Source organism: Ailuropoda melanoleuca, chromosome 5 (genome assembly GCF_002007445.2).
Source record: "Ailuropoda melanoleuca isolate Jingjing chromosome 5, ASM200744v2, whole genome shotgun sequence".
NCBI lineage: Eukaryota > Metazoa > Chordata > Mammalia > Carnivora > Ursidae > Ailuropoda > Ailuropoda melanoleuca.
The window spans coordinates 88,714,551-88,731,614 of NC_048222.1; the positions used below are offsets into that span (position 1 = coordinate 88,714,551).

Here is a 17,064-nt window from a genome sequence, read left to right on the forward strand (position 1 = left end):
TTCTAATTCATTCTGTTTTAGGTGGTAATGTGTTGCCTCAGGGAGAAGTTATTTCAAGAAGCCGATGGGAGATGTTTCAAGTGCTTCCTGGCTTCTTCAGCCCAGGTTTACAGAAAACACTACTTGTCTAGTGTGCTGGGTACATTGGAGGGAACCACAGTTCATAATAAAGCAATGAGTGTGTGTAACATAGGTGACAGGCAAACATTCTCTTAACCATGGAGATCAGTGTATATGGAAAGATGGCTCATGTGAGACTGTTTAAAGTAGGGCTGCCCTTTCCTTTGCCCCGAAAAGGACCAAGCAAAAGATTTGATTCCTCCTCCTCTGGCCCATTTTCTCTTCTCTTTTTTCTTTTCTTTCTTTTTTTTTTTTCCTCTTTTTTCTCAATGCTGAGAAAAAGGATGTTTTATTATCTTGACTTGGCCCGTTTTCTCTCTTGCTTTTCCTTAATTAGGTTTGGTTGCACTTAGAAAATCTACAGTAAGGAGCCCAAAGAAGTGAGTGTTCATTTTTCTCTCACCTGACTGGAATCCACATATAGGCAGCCAGTGCTGGTGTGATGGCGCTTTTTAGCTCACCTTTCCATCATATGGGTAGAACCTTACCTTATGTTTCTATTATGGAATTTAGAGATCTCGCCATGACATCCAAATTCTAGGCAACAGGATGGGAAATGGACAGAAGAAAGGAGCAAAGGGCTTGCTTGCTATTATATTTGGTGACTATTGAGTAAAGGCTGAACTTTCGAATACATAAATCGGAAGATTATTTATGACTGTGCTGTCCAGGTGGGTCGCCAAAACAAATATGCACAGATGTCTGTGACTGACATCTATAAAAGCATATGATGCTATAGGTAATGAAGACATTTTGTTTCCTCCTCTGGCCACACTCGGATTTTTTGGCCTCTGCCAGCTGGAGGAATGCTTCATAATATTAAGAGTTTTTGTGGCATTTTCTATTGCCAATGGCTTCAGGGGAGCCAAAGGTGCACCCACTCATTTCCATTTGCTTTCCCCACCTCTTTCCCTCTCCACAGAGCTCTTTCTTGTAGGGGAGTCCAAACTAATTTGCCATTCTAGGAAGAAAAGAACAGTAAAAAGTCAATTTTTCCCAGTTCAAGGCAGTTATTCAGGGCATGCTGACCCTCAGCTGGTTTGCGTCTGCTGCTTCTGCTTTAGTCATTCTTTGGTGACTTTTATCTCTTCCTTGACTGCAGGGTTAGGAGTGGCCCTGTGTTGGCTGCTGCCTGCAGGAGTCTCTGTTCACTGCTTCACTCCCATGTCTATGATGGCAAACGCCTTAGAGGGCTTCTGCTCCAGCTCCTCACAGGGTATTGAGGGGTTTTGTCCAAAACCATGAGTTCATTAGCATTTAACTATCTTGACTCCCAGCTTGTGGCTTCTAGAGAACATCAGTCAATCATGAGATCTGTCTTAGACATTTGTAGGGTCAGGCCCGGGAAGCTGTATTTTGGTGTTTTTTCTACCCCAAAGGTTCCATGATAATGGCGTGCACTTTGAAGTGAGCTTCATTGTATGTTCTCAGAAAGACTCCATCTTTTATGTGGTACCAACTTACAAATGTCCTTGGGGTATGTATATAAACAGATTTATTGGTTAAAATAGCTAAAGGGCATTGGATTTTATCCTAGGATGAAAAATTAGCGTGCTTCCCATTAGAAATTGATTGGAAATAATGGAACAGAATAGAGAACCCAGAAATGGACCCTTGGCTCTTTGGGCAACTAATCTTTGATAAAGCAGGAAAAAATATCCCGGTGGAAAAAAGACAGTCTCTTCAATAAATGGTGCTGGGAAAATTGGACAGCTACATGCAAAAGAATGAAACTTGACCACTCTCNAAAAGAATGAAACTTGACCACTCTCTCACACCGTACACAAAAATAAACTCCAAATGGATGAAAGACCTCGATGTGAGACAGGAATCCATCAAAATACGTATAGGCAGCAACCTATACGACATCGACCAAAGTAACCTTTTTCATGACACATCTCCAAAGGCAAGAGAAACAAAAGATAAAATGAACTTGTGGGACTTTATCAGGATAAAGAGCTTCTGCACAGCCAAGGAAACAGTCAAAAAAACTAAGAGACAGCCCACGGAATGGGAGAATATATTTGCAAAGGACACCACAGATAAAGGACTGGTATCCAAGATCTACAAAGAACTTCTCAAACTCAATACACGAGAAACAAATAAACAAATCATAAAATGGGCAGAAGATATGAACAGACACTTTTCCAATGAAGACATACAAATGGCTAACAGACACATGAAAAAATGTTCAAAATCATTAGCCATCAGGGAAATTCAAATCAAAACCACACTGAGATACCACCTTACGCCAGTTAGAATGGCAAAGATAGACAAGGCAAGAAACAACAATTGTTGGAGAGGATGTGGAGAAAGGGGATCCCTCCTACATTGTTGGTGGGAATGCAAGTTGGTACAGCCACTCTGGAAAACAGTGTGGAGGTCCCTTAAAAAGTTAAAAATTGAGCTACCCTATGACCCAGCCGTTGCACTACTGGGTATTTACCCCAAAGATACAGACATAGTGAAGAGAAGGGCCATATGCACCCCAATGTTCATAGCAGCATTGTCCGCAATAGCTAAATAGTTGAAGGAACCGGGATGCCCTTCAACAGATGACTGGATTAAGAAGTTGTGGTCCATATATACAATGGAATATTACTCAGCTATTAGAAAGAACGAATTCTCAACATTTGCTGCAACATGGATGGCACTGGAGGAGATAATGCTAAGTGAAATAAGTCAAGCAGAGAAAGACAGTTATCATATGATTTCTCTCATCTATGGAACATAAGAACTAGGAAGATCNGTAGGGGAAGAAAGGGATAAAGAAAGGGGGGTAATCAGAAGGGGGAATGAAGCATGAGAGATTATGGACTCTGAGAAAGAAACTGAGGGCCTCAGAGGGGAGGGGGGTGGGGGAATGCGATAGACCGGTGATGGGTAGTAAGGAGGGCACGTATTGCATGGTGCACTGGGTGTTATACGCAACTAATGAAGCATCGAACTTTACATCGGAAACCGGGGATGTACTGTATGGTGACTAACATAATATAATAAAAAAACATTAAAAAAAATTGATTGGAAATAGACATTGGTTCACAGGAGAGACAAAAAATGAGGGTTTGGGGAGAAACTGTTGTTAGGGCATCCCTTAGATCTGCGTAGTTTAAGCCTTTCGTTCAATCATTGTATGAGCTAACAGGTACAGATGTCGACTCCGGGGCACCTGGGTGGCACAGCGGTTAAGTGTCTGCCTTCGGCTCAGGGCGTGATCCCGGTGTTATGGGATCGAGCCCCACATCAGGCTCCTCCACTGGGAGCCTGCTTCTTCCTCTCCCACTTCCCCTGCTTGTGTTCCCTTTCTCGCTGGCTGTCTCTATCTCTGTCGAATAAATAAATAAAATCTTAAAAAAAAAAAAAAAAGATGACTCCATGTTAACAAAGATTTATTTGTGGAAATAACTTGTATGCTGTGATGCTGATCATTCCTGGCCTTGGTAAGACCTAACCCAGCGGGGAAATTCAAAGTTACCTTCAGGCTTCTGGGAACTAATCTCTGGGAGCTTTTCTTTGTCCTGACAATCTTTTTCTTAACATACGGGAATTGAGGGAACTATGTTTGGGATTAAGTTTTATTACAAGAGGCCTGGCGTTGTTGGTGCATCATTTTTTCCTTGGGGAAACAAGATACCAGCCAACCATATTCCTTTAATAGTAGAGGAAAAACATCCCATTTGTGAGGAAAAACACCCCACACACCTACTTCTGCAGCATCAAGTAACGACGGATTTCTGCAATTGGACCTGATACGCAATGTGAGTGAAACTGATCGAATAACTGAACACAGGCAATGAAATGACCTGAATAACTCAATTTCTTTCTAGTAAATTAATCTTGGATAGTATCAAGGATAAGACACCTTTGAAAACAGCTAATTTGGCTTGACATTGTTCCTTTAAAGGTTTTATAAATAATTACCTGCTCTAGGCATGTCTAGGCAGCTGCATTTTAATTATGCATCCCAACTGAAAAGTAGAAGTCATGAAAAATGATCCTGAGAATAACAAAATACCTTAAGCACTTCACATAGATTTACATATTGATAGACAGGTGAGTATTCAGCCCTGACCTACCTTAACAGGATCTTCAGGGAAATTGCTAGTGGGCTAGTCAAGCACCAGACTAACCATCTGAAAGGTCAGTTTGGTTCACAGTGGCTTCCCAAGTGAGGCAGCGTGTTATTGAGAAAGCCAACAGCAGTTGACTTCTGTATGTAAAACAACACAGGAGCCAGCATTTATCATGCGACCGCCCAGTGTCGAATACAGATTAGGTAATCAGTAAATGTGGATTGAAGCGAAGAGCTTCTGCCTTCCCCAAATAATAGAAACTACAGATATATATTTTTTTAAAGTGTGACTTTCTCCCAAAAGTTTAGCCAGTACAGTTTGTTGTATTAAATGTAGTTGTCTTTTTTTAATTAACTTTGTTTTTCTCTTGGCAGGTTCATATCAGTACCACCGGGTTAATTGTAACCCCACCCCCCAGCAGCCCAGTGACAACTGGCCCCTCGTTCACTTTCCCATCGGATGTTCCCTACCCAGCTGCCCTTGGAGTGAGTACAGCTTCTCCATCTCTGTTTCTCTCTTAGGTATTTAGTCCCATGAATCTGGCACACCCCACCTCCTAACACCTGCAGTTCACGTTGACACTTGCTAGGTGAGGGAGGATCTCTTTCATCTGTTATCTCTGTTCATCTCACAGAAAAAATGAGAAAGTCTCTTGCTTGCAGCCTGCATAATTTTTAACAGTGAGGATCAGTGGCCTGAAGCCATTAGAAGACTTCTATAAGATACTTTTAATTTTCATTAACGTTCAGTCTGATTTCCTGAAGGCTTAACCAAAAATTTCTTTTTCATTTCTTTTGAGTTTCTAGACTTCACTTATTTCTTTTCTTTTCTTTTCTTTTCTTTTCTTTTCTTTTCTTTTCTTTTCTTTTCTTTTCTTTTTTTTTTTTTTTAAAGATTTTATTTATTTATTTGACAGAGATAGAGACAGCCAGTGAGAGAGGGAACACAAGCAGGGGGAGTGGGAGAGGAAGAAGCAGGCTCAGCAGAGGAGCCTGATGTGGGGCTCGATCCCACAACGCCGGGATCACGCCCTGAGCCGAAGGCAGACGCTGTGCCACCCAGGCGCTGTGCCACCCAGGCGCCCCTCTTTTCTTTTTTTTTTTTTATGTTCAGTTATCCACTGTAAACTTCACTCATTTCTTACAAAGACACCTTTATAGAAATACTGAGGAAACCGGGATCCCAAAAGCTAAATTGTTTGAGTCACATGATGAGCCGATTGCAAATCTCTCCATTTATGATTCGCCTTTGGTTTCTCGTCTTCCACTACGGTAGCTTTAGCTATGCTGCCTTGGAAGCCTCCCTCAGATTGTGTTGATTTTCCTTCTGAAGACATAGCATTCTACAGAGTCTAAACACCACTTACTTTACAACATCCTCACGGGAGAAATTAATAAGAGAAATGAGGGCAGCCAAGGGAGATAAAGAGAAGAACACTATGGAGAGCAAATTAAAAGGGAAGAAGAAACAAGCAAATTCAACCTTACATAGCAGAAACAAAATAGTTTAAATGCCCGTTTCCTGAAATTGCAGACACATGAACTACAAGGAACCAGCAATTGTGAGACATTTCTCATCCAGGCCAGTGCTTTCAGACTGTTTCTTTCAGTGCTAAGTCACATGAGAATAGAAAAGATAGATGCCTGCATCAGATCTCCCCAGCGGGCCCCAATCCTGTAAATTGCTTTACAGAGTCTCACCTGGCTGTGATGCTGTCAGAGAAACAGCGTGGCCCAGTGATGGGGACACAGACCTGGGCTGAAAGCCCAGCTCAGCCACTTATTTGTTTACATGACTGTGAAAAGTTACTCAGCCTCTTTAAGCTTCAGTGTCCCTACCTATAAAATGAAACTAACGCTATCTACTTTGGAGAGTTCACACCATACCTAGAATGTAGTAGGGATGACTATTCCGGATCTCATTATTGGTCTCGATTGAGGACTGTTGCAAGGTGGGCCTGTGACACGTGCCACTAGTTGGCTCTCAGAATGCCTCGGAGGGCCTGGTTCATTGTGTTACGGTTTCTCTGCTCTCTGTATCAGAAATAGTGAGTCTTCTAGGCAGCTGGTTTGTTTTTAGGTTGTGGATTTTATATATGTTGTAAAGATTATGTTTCCTTCTGCTAGAATGCTTAGAGCCAAATCTGTACCCCCTTCCAGCTAGGACCTCATGACATATTAGCACATTAGTCAAGATGTTGGCTCCATCTAGTTTTATTGTCCTCATTTTCCTTTTGCCTTATTTTACTTTGAAACAAGGTGGGATATAAATAAATGTGGAGTTATTACCTAGCTTGACTTAGACTTTAGAAAACTTTTTATAGAGTTAAGCATGTTCTTGTATTTAAATGGAAGTTAATAATGTTCTGGTTAGAGGTTAAAGTTGTTGTTTTTTTTTTTTTTTTAATGTTCCCAGAACGATTACAGCTTCCTTGATAGTACCACTATTTGGTGCAGGAAAATTGTGTTGATTCTTCTGGGGAGAAGATGAAATTCAGTTAACTTTTATTGAAATGTGGTTTCCATGAGATTCTGTTAGCCCCAGGTGTTTTGACCAGAGCCAAGTTCCATAATCATCCTGCCCTCTCATCTCCAGAGAAGACTCTCTCCTTTCCTTCCTTCCCTTCCCACCCCAGTACATACACAACCAGTTGATATTTCCATTTCCAGATGACTACTTCTCATGGAAAAATTCTAGCATAATTTCTTAAGGGAAAAAGGCTGCTTTTTCTGATCTTAGAAAAATTAATTAGTGGAAAAGACAGAGCTGGCTGAATTTCAGCCCTTGTGGGCTGGAAATTTTACAGTGTAGTAAATGGCCAGTTGCTCTTAGCTGGAGGCACACTCTAGGGCAAATCAATGAGACAGGTCACAAGAGAGCATGAATATACAAAAATTAATTTACATTCAACCATTTCATCCTAGGATTATATAAGAAAGCCTGCATGTTAAGCAAGAGGAAGGTTTATTAAACAGTATGTCTACTGTGCCAATTCCATTTAATGAAAAACTAATTATAAACAGACCTGTCTGTCATCCCAGGAGATGTCTAGATCTCAAAGTCCCTGGTAGGTTGGCAGCAATGTTTTGGATTTAATATGTTAAGTTGAAGTGGGGGAAAAAATCTCAGTAGCATGTCCCCTCTGTATATTACATTAATCATGACAAGTATCCTATTTAAAATTTGAAATATTTTCAAAGAATTTGAGCACTATCACAGCAATAGTATGCAGCTTGGTAGAGAGGAAACCATGCTTTTCATGGTGTGGATTTATTAGATAATAAATGCCAACACTAGAATAGGAAAAGAAAATTATTTCTAGTATTTTTATCATGAATTGAGACTTTCTAATCTTTTATGCAGAATGAAGTTAGGAGCATATTGTCCTATACATTTCACATGTAACAGTTAAAATGTTAGATATCTAATATTAGGAGCAAAACTGACATTATATCTAATTCAGACATAAGGCTATTAATAGTAGTGAGGGGTTTTTTCCCAACTAATTTTGTGAAGGGAGGAGGGTGAGGATCTATATTAGTCTTGTATTTTCTGCACAAGGGCAGAACTCTTAAATAAGTGATTAATAATCCCCAGTCCCCTGTACCAGCTGAGAGGTATTTAGCTGTAAGATGTCATGAGTTAGGCAGGTCAGTAAAGGCCAAGTACAGCTTGTGGCTAACTTACAGACAGATTGCATTCCAAAAATGTGTAACCCTAACTAAAAAATTTTACACATATACACATAGTGTATGTGTGTGTATTTAGAGAAGCAAATTAAATGATGTCGGGTTCTCAGAATAGCCAATATGTAATTAGTCCATTGGAGCCCATGGTGGAAGGCTCAGCAGGATGTACTGCAATCGACAGGATCAGGGAAGGACTCTGGAAGTGGAGTGCAACTGCCAACATTGATAGTTCGAGAGGTACAAGTTGAGCCTTTGGAATTGGTGGGAGTTCTGAAAATCAGGATTAGGGGTAGAAGATGGCCAGAACGTTCCCAGCAATGCCAGAAAAGGACTCTAGTGTCTCAGGAACCAAAGCCTCTGGATCCATATCATATTGTCCTAAGAGAGGGAGAAGCACAGAACATTTTCTCATTTGTGAAAAGCTCACTGGGGATCTGTTAACTTCCGTCTGCGAAGCTGGGTGACAGCAATACAAAGATGAGTAAGACAGTTTTCTGACTTCATAGTCTCATGAATCATAACAACCGCTTCTCTTCATTTGGCTTCTGCTGTGCTTCAGGGCACTGGGAAAGGCAGCTTTACCTAAACTATTTCTAATTATAACTCCATCTCACAGACTGGTATATTAAGGCATAGAGATCTTAGGTAATTTGTACAAAATCAATGAATATCATAGATAGCTCTTCTTACAAACCAAATGTAGAACAAGCTAAAATTTGTGAGGGAAATTCCATTCCTGGAGAGATTTTTAAAAAGTGCCAAATTCTTAATTACATCTTCCCCTTTAGACATAATCATCTAAGCATCTATTTCTAGTATTTTTTAAAATATGTTCTTTAATTTTATTTTTTCTTCATAGGTGTACCCACAGCTGACTGGCTTAATTCCAGTGAGCATCCAGTTGAGACTTAAGACTTGACCTTCCATCGTGATCTTAATTCTATTGAATTCTGACACCTAAGTTTTTTTTTTTTTTTAATCACTAGTGTCAGTGTTTCTACTTTTCTACTTCCTACTTGTCATCATAAGATAAAGCAAACTGTTCACATAATTGCACAAACACTGCTCTACACAGGCTGAAGTGGCTGACACTCCTAACTTGAGGGAGCATGAGCACGAAGCACCTTGAACTGTTTCTCCTTCAGCCTGTATACATGCATTTGGGTTCAGTACCCAGAGAGGCTGTTTAGAGATGTTGATGTGTAGAGTTGAAAGTGGATTGACTGGAAATCAGGTGTTTAGGAAAAAAATAAAAATAAAGGATGCTGGCATTGGGGAATGTTTTGTGGTGTTTGCCCAAGGGACCCAGTAATGCCCAAAGTCTATCCTGCCAGTCTCTTTTCTACCCTGGGAGGTGGAAATCAACGTGTGGGAAATGCACACCTAAAGGACAATTGGAAAGAAAATGAATCCTTTATTGTCGGTTGAACTTGTGCCCCAGACTCCAGAGCACTTTACTGGTAGGGTGGCCTGCAGCGCGTGGCCTGGGCTTAAAACCTAATGGATCTTGTCACCTGTCTTTAGCCAAATCCAGACCTAACCACTCTTTGGTCGCATGAAAAGGCAAAAAGAGGAGAGAGCACTGGAGCAGAGTGGTATCACGAATTCACACAGTACAACTTTTCACTCACAATGTGCACTAGCAAATGTGGCTTCTCTGGCTTAGAATCCAGCCCTTTCAGAGAGGATACTTCTTTTCTGGTGTTCATTCTAACATAGGAGGGACATCAGGGACTGCCCTATGACACTGAGCTAAGATTGGAATCTATGTTTTCCTGACCCCAAAGCCCACCTCCTTCTACAGTGTAAAGCTGATGCTGCTTTCAAGGTCAGTGGGTCAGGGAACAGAACCTGGACGTGGCAAAGTATGGTCATTTCACATTTGCAGACTACTGTCCTGTTTTTAAGCCAAATGTTATTCAGAAATAGCAATTCTTGCCTCAGACCATTGCCACAGACTGTGAACAGAAGATCTGAATCTATAGAAACACAAGGAGGAAACTCATTTTTAATGAATAACAGAATAACATCCAGTTTTCAACATTAGTATTTCTGTGGCCTGGCCGATAGCTCTAGACAACTTTACTTTGATACTATAGACCTGCTGTGTTTCCATAAAATAAAACTACAAGTGAGGAGTGCTTTTTAAGCTCTTACTAATTTAGTATGCGGTGTCTTGTGAAAATGGCATTTAAGTGTAGTATTTGGTTCTGAACAATATTAACACAAAATGATGAGCAAAATGTGATTGATACTTCTTGCAGGTCCATAGATGTTTTTTGCTGCTGGTGGAGAGTGTGTCTTGGCCTCTGGGGCCTGCTCTGGCCAGGACTGTGAAATAATAAGCGGGTCTGCAGGTCAGCTCTGGGTGAATGAAAGGCTGTGGTTTGCTCTGTAGAAATTTCAGGTCTTGCAGGATAGCTAACTGCCTGAAGCACAGCACACAGTGGATTACCTTTTGAACTTCCACATCACCAGATTATTTCAGTTTAAGTTGTTTATAAAGCAACCCACAGTACTTCCTAGTCTGTCACAGCCCTGGACTCACCAGAGCCCTATCATTTTACCAACCCCACAGAGCTCAACAACATCGAGGAATCTGATTTTAATCAGACTTTCTCTCTTGTCTTTGTGTGCTTATATACCGAGTACACGTGCACACACATACGCACATTTCCCCCAAAGATATATAACCCAACATTGGGGGGGAAATCTGCCCAGTTTTATTACCGTTTCAGCTACAAAAAAAGGGAGAGAACTGCATTTTCTCTCAAGCACACCCTTTGGGGTCTTTCAGAATATCCTCCTCTAAGCCGTATCTCCAATGACTTCTAACATTAGTTTACTGTATTTTTTAACTGTAAGAGTTGACCTTTTTTTATGTTCTGTTAACAGAATGTGACATTTTTTTTTTTCAGGTCCGTAGTTTTTTTTTTACTTTTTCTTCTTAGGGCTAATTTAGTGCAGCATCTGTTTTAATAAAGTTAAGATATAACAGACAATTTTAATTTCCTTTCCTCTTGAAAATAGAATTCTACTCAGAGTGTGAAATGGAGCTTTTTGGTTCTGTGGCTTAGGTAATATTTTAAGTAATTTCCAGGAGCAGTTCTCATTGGGCTTCTTGTGAAGCGCGTGCACTGGCCTTCCTCCTTCCCACAGCCACGCTGTATTACCCAGAGTACAGTCTAGACGTGTTATCTTACCCGACAAGCTACTGATGTGTTGTTACTAATGAACTGCCCTGGTCACGTGTGCTGAGTGTTTTACCAGGATTATCTTTGTTTCTCTCTACTTTGTCACTGGGAGGAGACCGAATGGAGTGAGTGCTTGACCTTCTCGTGGTCAAAGGTTTTGAAGACTCTAAGTCCCCCAGTGCTTGCAATTCCAGAGTTGTAGCAACTCTTAAGGCTGCCATGTTTTGTATGGAAAACGTGAGTAATGTTCATGCAGTTCTAACTCTGAGCTGCCCTCTGCCTTGTCCAGGTCAGCACTCTGTACACAGCTCTGTGCCTCATTTATTTCTGCACTGCATGTTCCACAACACCTTCAGCTTCGCTATGGGAAAAATCCTTCTCCAAAGTCACTGCAGCAAAAAATTAAATATAATGTGTGAAACAGTTGCAACATTTGTCTAGAATTCTGAATTTTTTTTCTACTCAGTTTATTGTGTTTCTGGAACTATGTACATTAACAGATGAACCAAATGTTGATGAGACGTGAATTTTTATTTCACAATATGGAAACAAAGTGTTATGAACTATGTTTAGAGATCAGTGGATTTTTCGTATTTATACACTGATGTGTAGAAGCCATTTATACTTTCCTAGGTGCATTCTTTAGTCTCCTTATTTCTCTTTTGATTCAGTTTTTACATCTAGTGGTTCAAAGATTTCAGGAAGGTGAGTGGGGGTTCAGGCAAGTCTTTGTGTGCCTGTTTTCCCAGGAGTTTCAGTATACAGACCCTTAAGAATCATCTGGGGTTTATAGATCAGAAAGTAACAATTGCTCCATTGATTTTCAAAAGGCATGGAATCCTGTAGGCAGAACCCCATTAGGCTGTGCCCATAAAGGAACCAGCAGCTTTTCACTGGTGCACTTGTTAAAGATTACCAGCCTTGATAGTACTAAATTTCAAAAGCTGGCAAAGTTAAGAAAAGAATAAGCAAAAGTAGCAACAGTAGCCCAGTGATTGTGGCTTGCTGTTGTTTGGGCTTTTTGGAAACCAGGCATCAAAGGAAATTTTCTTCTGAAGGAATGGTTTGAGATATAGTGCAGCTGAATTGTTTTGTGTTGTGTTTAAGTTTCAAGTTACAGAAACAATCACAAATTAATTCCTGGCAAGCAGCGTGACATTATAGCTGCCCCCTTGAAAAGCGTTGGGGTTCTTATCCAAGTCTATACTGAAAAATGCTATTAATCTTAAAATTACATGCTGTTATTCCGTTTTTTTCTTTCCCTCTTCCCAAGTGTCATTACTTACCTGTTTGCTGAAAAAGTTGATGTGGCTCTAAGATCTTAAAGGAGAACAAGGGACGAGTTTTTTTAAAAGGAGGCTTTCATACAAGGTAGCCTGCTGGTTCTGCTCCCTGTGGATTCCATTAAAGTCTTTTCCTATGGATTCCTGATTCCTCTTCCCTCCCACCTTCCATAAATGATGTAAATAAATAAATCATTCGTTATTATTATTATTCTCTCTCTCCCCCCTCATACCAGACGATGAATCCTCCTCTTCCGCCACCTCCTTTATTGGCCTCCACACCTCCGGGCGCTGCTGCTGCTGCTGCTGCTGCTGCCGGAATGGGACCGAGGCCCACAGCGGGAGCCGCTGACCAGATTGCACATTTACGGCCTCAGACTCGCCCCAGTGTGTAAGTGAGGGTGTCATTTATTACTGCTTTAAAGTTCATTTCAGACTAAGCCCAAACAGCAGAGGTAGAGAAACACCTTTCAGATAGGAGCTGGTGACAGGCTTATGGCTCACCAAAGTGGTTTGTGTTCTGCAGACTTATACCCAGTCATGCATATAATTAGGAAACTGCTGAAACAAAATGGGTCCAACACATGAGCTCGCTAGGCAGCCATCCTGCTGAGTGAAGGCCTTTTACAGTTTAGGGAAACAGTGTTTGCTTCTTCATACTCTTATATCTGCATGGAGCGATCTTTTTGTATAATTCCTGTTTGAGCGTTTTGCCTCAATTTTTATTCCTTGCATTAGGATACTAAGGAATAGGAAGGTATTCCACACAAATCACATACAGAGGGAGTGTGCACGTGAAAAGCTGTGTAAGTCCCCAGCAATAAGTATCCAAAAAAGTCTTGTTAGTTGTTTACCAGTGGCAAACTACAGCTAGATTTTTGTGGCTCTTACATTGTGTGATTTTATACATGGACACTTTAGAGCCCTGGTTAAAAAAAAAAAAAAAAAGTCGCCTGCCTGGTTTCCATATGTTGGTGGCACAGTCACCGTACATTGTAGGGTGGTTTTGCACTCTCTATGATCTGGGCTTTTTTTCCTTTTGATTTTTTCAAATTCATTATTTTTCCTGGCTGAGCATACAAAAGCAGGTGCAACCCAAGCCCCTAGGTTCAGCTTGTGTGTGGAAGGCAGTGTGTTGTGCCTCCCAGTGGGATTTCATGCCATATGTCCTCATTTGCGGCTACTTCCCACGTCTAACAAGTGCCATTTGAAGAGCTCAGGTTTCCCATTGGGTCCCTAATCCCTGGCAGCAGGTTAGGCACTTTGGGAAGCTGCATAATTCTTTCACACCCCACGAATACCATTTGGTGGGATAGTCACCTTCACACTGGGGGGACCAGGTTGGCAGCTCTTAATCAGGAAGGCCTCTATCTTTTCAATGTAGGCTGCAAAACTTCTTTGAATGGAAAATTACCAATGCTACTTACAGGTTAAAGGATATATTTTCTGTTTACATCTGTATTCAAGATTTTGTACCAAGGAAGAGTTTTTGTGCATCCTGGGGTTTATCTGTTACTCAGCCTGAAATCACATACTCTTTTCTATTCTAGGTATGTTGCTATATATCCATACACTCCCCGGAAAGAGGACGAGCTGGAGCTGAGGAAAGGGGAGATGTTTTTAGTGTTTGAGCGTTGCCAGGACGGCTGGTTCAAAGGGACATCGATGCATACCAGCAAGATAGGGGTTTTCCCTGGCAATTATGTGGCACCAGTCACAAGGTATGGTTTTGAATAAATGGTTTACTAAGTTCTAAACAGAGAAGCTTTGTTCTTTTCCATGGTTTTCAGCCTATCCAAGATTCCTTCTCACACTATAATTGCCTATTACATAGCCAACATTTTAAAAATTCATATCTATACTTGCTGAAATCCCTTCTAACTCTAAAATTTTTAGCTTACTTTTCATATGACTAATGTGAAATTGTATGTTTCTACCAATATATGTACTGTGTTTTAAGTTATTTGCTTGAAGTTATATGTGAGAAGCTCCAACTATACCTTTTTCAGTATTTTTCTGCTCAAAAATAAAAAATACCATGTTTAGTATAAACAAAAGCTATATTATTAACATGTTTACATAACACTTAACTATATGCCAGGCAGGCAGATTTCGAAATGCGTATTACACATAATAACTGAGTCCTGAAGCAACTTGTTGATGTAGTTGCTATTATTATCCCCACTTAATAGATGAGAAAATGGAGGCACAGAGAGATTAAATAGCTTGTTTGAGATCGCACAGTGAAGAAGTGCTTAAACCTAGGTGTCTGGCTCTATATTTATTCCAACAGCTTTGTGATTGCCTTGGAATTCTGGCAATTAATTTCTATAATATAGTCAGAAATAAAATTCCTTAAATACAACGTTGATCCTTCATCCTTCTTAATTAAGGGTGATTTTGCTCCTCAAGGGAATCTGGCACTGTCTGAACACAGTTTTGGTTGTTACTCTGGAGGATGTGGGAGGACGTTGCTGTTGGCATGTGGTGCACAGAAGCCAAGGATGCTGCTAAATGTCCTACAGTGCACAGCACAGCCTCCTACCAAAAAGGAGCTGTCCGACCCAAAACGTCCCTGAGGTTGGAAAACCCTGTTATAGGATAGTAAGAAGTAAGAGCTTTAAGTATACAAGATTTTCTTTCCTTCCCCCCCCCCCAAATTTATTTAAAGATAGTCTACATTCTTGTCACTGAGGAAAGTAGCCTAGGAAACTGAATGGAAAGACCTATAATGGCGTTGAGGGAGCCCCAGTTTTTAGCTACTGGGCTTTTAATAAATGGTCTAGGTTTATCTGTGTTAAATCATTCCTCAAACACCCTGATTTTAAATAAATGGCTTAATGAACTGACATGTTTGTCAGCTGTTGGCCTTGATTTGTAGGTTGGCCAGCAGCCTAATCAAATGAAAATCACTATTGTTGCAGATGGTGACAGAATGTTAGCTTTAATTTGACTTGCAGATTTTTAATCAATATAAACCTCCTTTTCTGTATATGTTAAAATCTACATTCAGGATCCAGAAGATGGCAGATAGACCTTCCCTGGTGAGAAAAAAACAAACAAAAAACCACCACCACAACTGAGGGAAATAAAACAAACCAAACCACAACAAAGACTAAGTTAATGAAGGGAAGCATTTTCATAACCTTCAAAAAAAATTATTAAAAGTCTCTGGAGAAATGCTTACTTACAATAAATTCTCTGTTATTTATCATAGTAAATAATAAGGATGTTTGAGTTAATGAAGTATTCTACTTAGTAGAAAGTTACTGTATATAGAATTGTTTAAATGAATTTAGAATATAATAAAAAAATACATGAGACAAAACTACATTGAACCTAATTTAATTTAATTCAACCTGTAAATGTTTCTTTAGAGCTGTCTGCATTCCTGTAACTGGAGGAACGTAAAAGAACCATTTCACATTGGGCCTGCTTTCAAGGAACTTTTACTGAATCGGGAGTATTTAATAAAGAATTTACATGGTAAAAATAACACATAATGTCATCAAGGACCATAGAAGGAAGAAATTCACATGAAACAATAGAATCATAAGGTCTTAAGCTGAAGCCTTAGGCAAGGCTTCTTGAAAAGAAGAGATTTGTGCTGGACCTTGAAACACATGAGATTAAGACAGAGAAGCCAGAGAGGGGCACCTGGGTGGCTCAGTTGTTAAGCGTCTGCCTTTGGCTCAGGTCGTGATCCCAGGGTCCTGGGATTGAGCCCTGCATCGGGCTCCCTGCTCCACTGGGAGCCTGCTTCTTCCTCTCCCACCTCCCCCTGCTTGTGTTCCCTCTCTCTCTGGCTGTCTCTCTCTCTCTGTCAAATAAATAAATAAAATCTTAAAAAAAAATAAATAAAAGAAGCCAGAGAGAATATTCCAAGAGTGTGTGCATATGTGTATGTGCACACGCATGCAGGCCTTTGTGTGATGCAGAACTGGGGGCAAGCAGGGAGAAGGGCAAAAAACATAAAGCTATGAAAAAGGAGCAAAACTGCTAATGTTATTAGCAGCAATGACAAACAAATCAATTTCTTTGATGGCTAAAGCAGGAGAATCCAGGGCCTTAAAGGCAGTGGAGGTGTTGAGCCTTGATATGGAAAGCTGAACCCAGTAACCGCGTATTATTGAGCAGAATACGATGTGTAATTTTCTGTGACTCACAGTGTATTTCCAGACCTTTCTCTTCCTCAGGGCCATCTTTACTTTGAATTTGTGATTCTTATATTTTGTAAAAATAATTCCATTTATTCTTTAAAATGTTCTATCTTAAAGCCCTGAGTCATTTTTCTTGCCTTTAATTGTTCTCTCCCCCATTTTGCTGATGGATTTGGGCTTTCTGTCTCTGTTTCTGTCCTGGCAGGACCGTGACAAATGCTTCCCAAGCTAAAGTCCCTATGTCTACTGCTGGTCAGACAAGTCGAGGGGTGACTATGGTCAGTCCTTCCACTGCAGGAGGGCCTGCCCAGAAGCTCCAGGGAAATGGCATGGCCGGGAGTCCCAGTGTTGTCCCCACAGCCGTGGTGTCAGCAGCTCACATCCAGACAAGTCCTCAGGCTAAGGTCTTGTTGCACATGACCGGGCAGATGACAGTCAACCAGGCCCGCAATGCTGTGAGGACAGGTAAGGAGGAGACCAGACTGGAAAGTACCAGAAAGGGGCTGCTTGCCTGATACCAGTTCTTCTGTAACAGATGTTGAGAA

At 40.7% G+C, this 17,064-nt stretch overlaps 1 protein-coding gene across 2 annotated transcripts in view; it reads left to right on the plus strand.

Annotated features, from left to right (window-relative positions):
* The window catches only part of SH3RF1 (SH3 domain containing ring finger 1), a 205,861-nt gene that overhangs the window by 167,174 nt on the left and 21,623 nt on the right, over positions 1 to 17,064 (plus strand). For both annotated transcript variants that reach the window (XM_034661393.1, XM_002918183.4), the window contains exons 6-9: positions 4,568 to 4,678; positions 12,596 to 12,750; positions 13,910 to 14,080; positions 16,725 to 16,984. In XM_034661393.1, the coding sequence (XP_034517284.1) occupies positions 4,568 to 4,678; positions 12,596 to 12,750; positions 13,910 to 14,080; positions 16,725 to 16,984 (697 nt within the window). The remainder of the gene's footprint in view (positions 1 to 4,567; positions 4,679 to 12,595; positions 12,751 to 13,909; positions 14,081 to 16,724; positions 16,985 to 17,064) is intronic.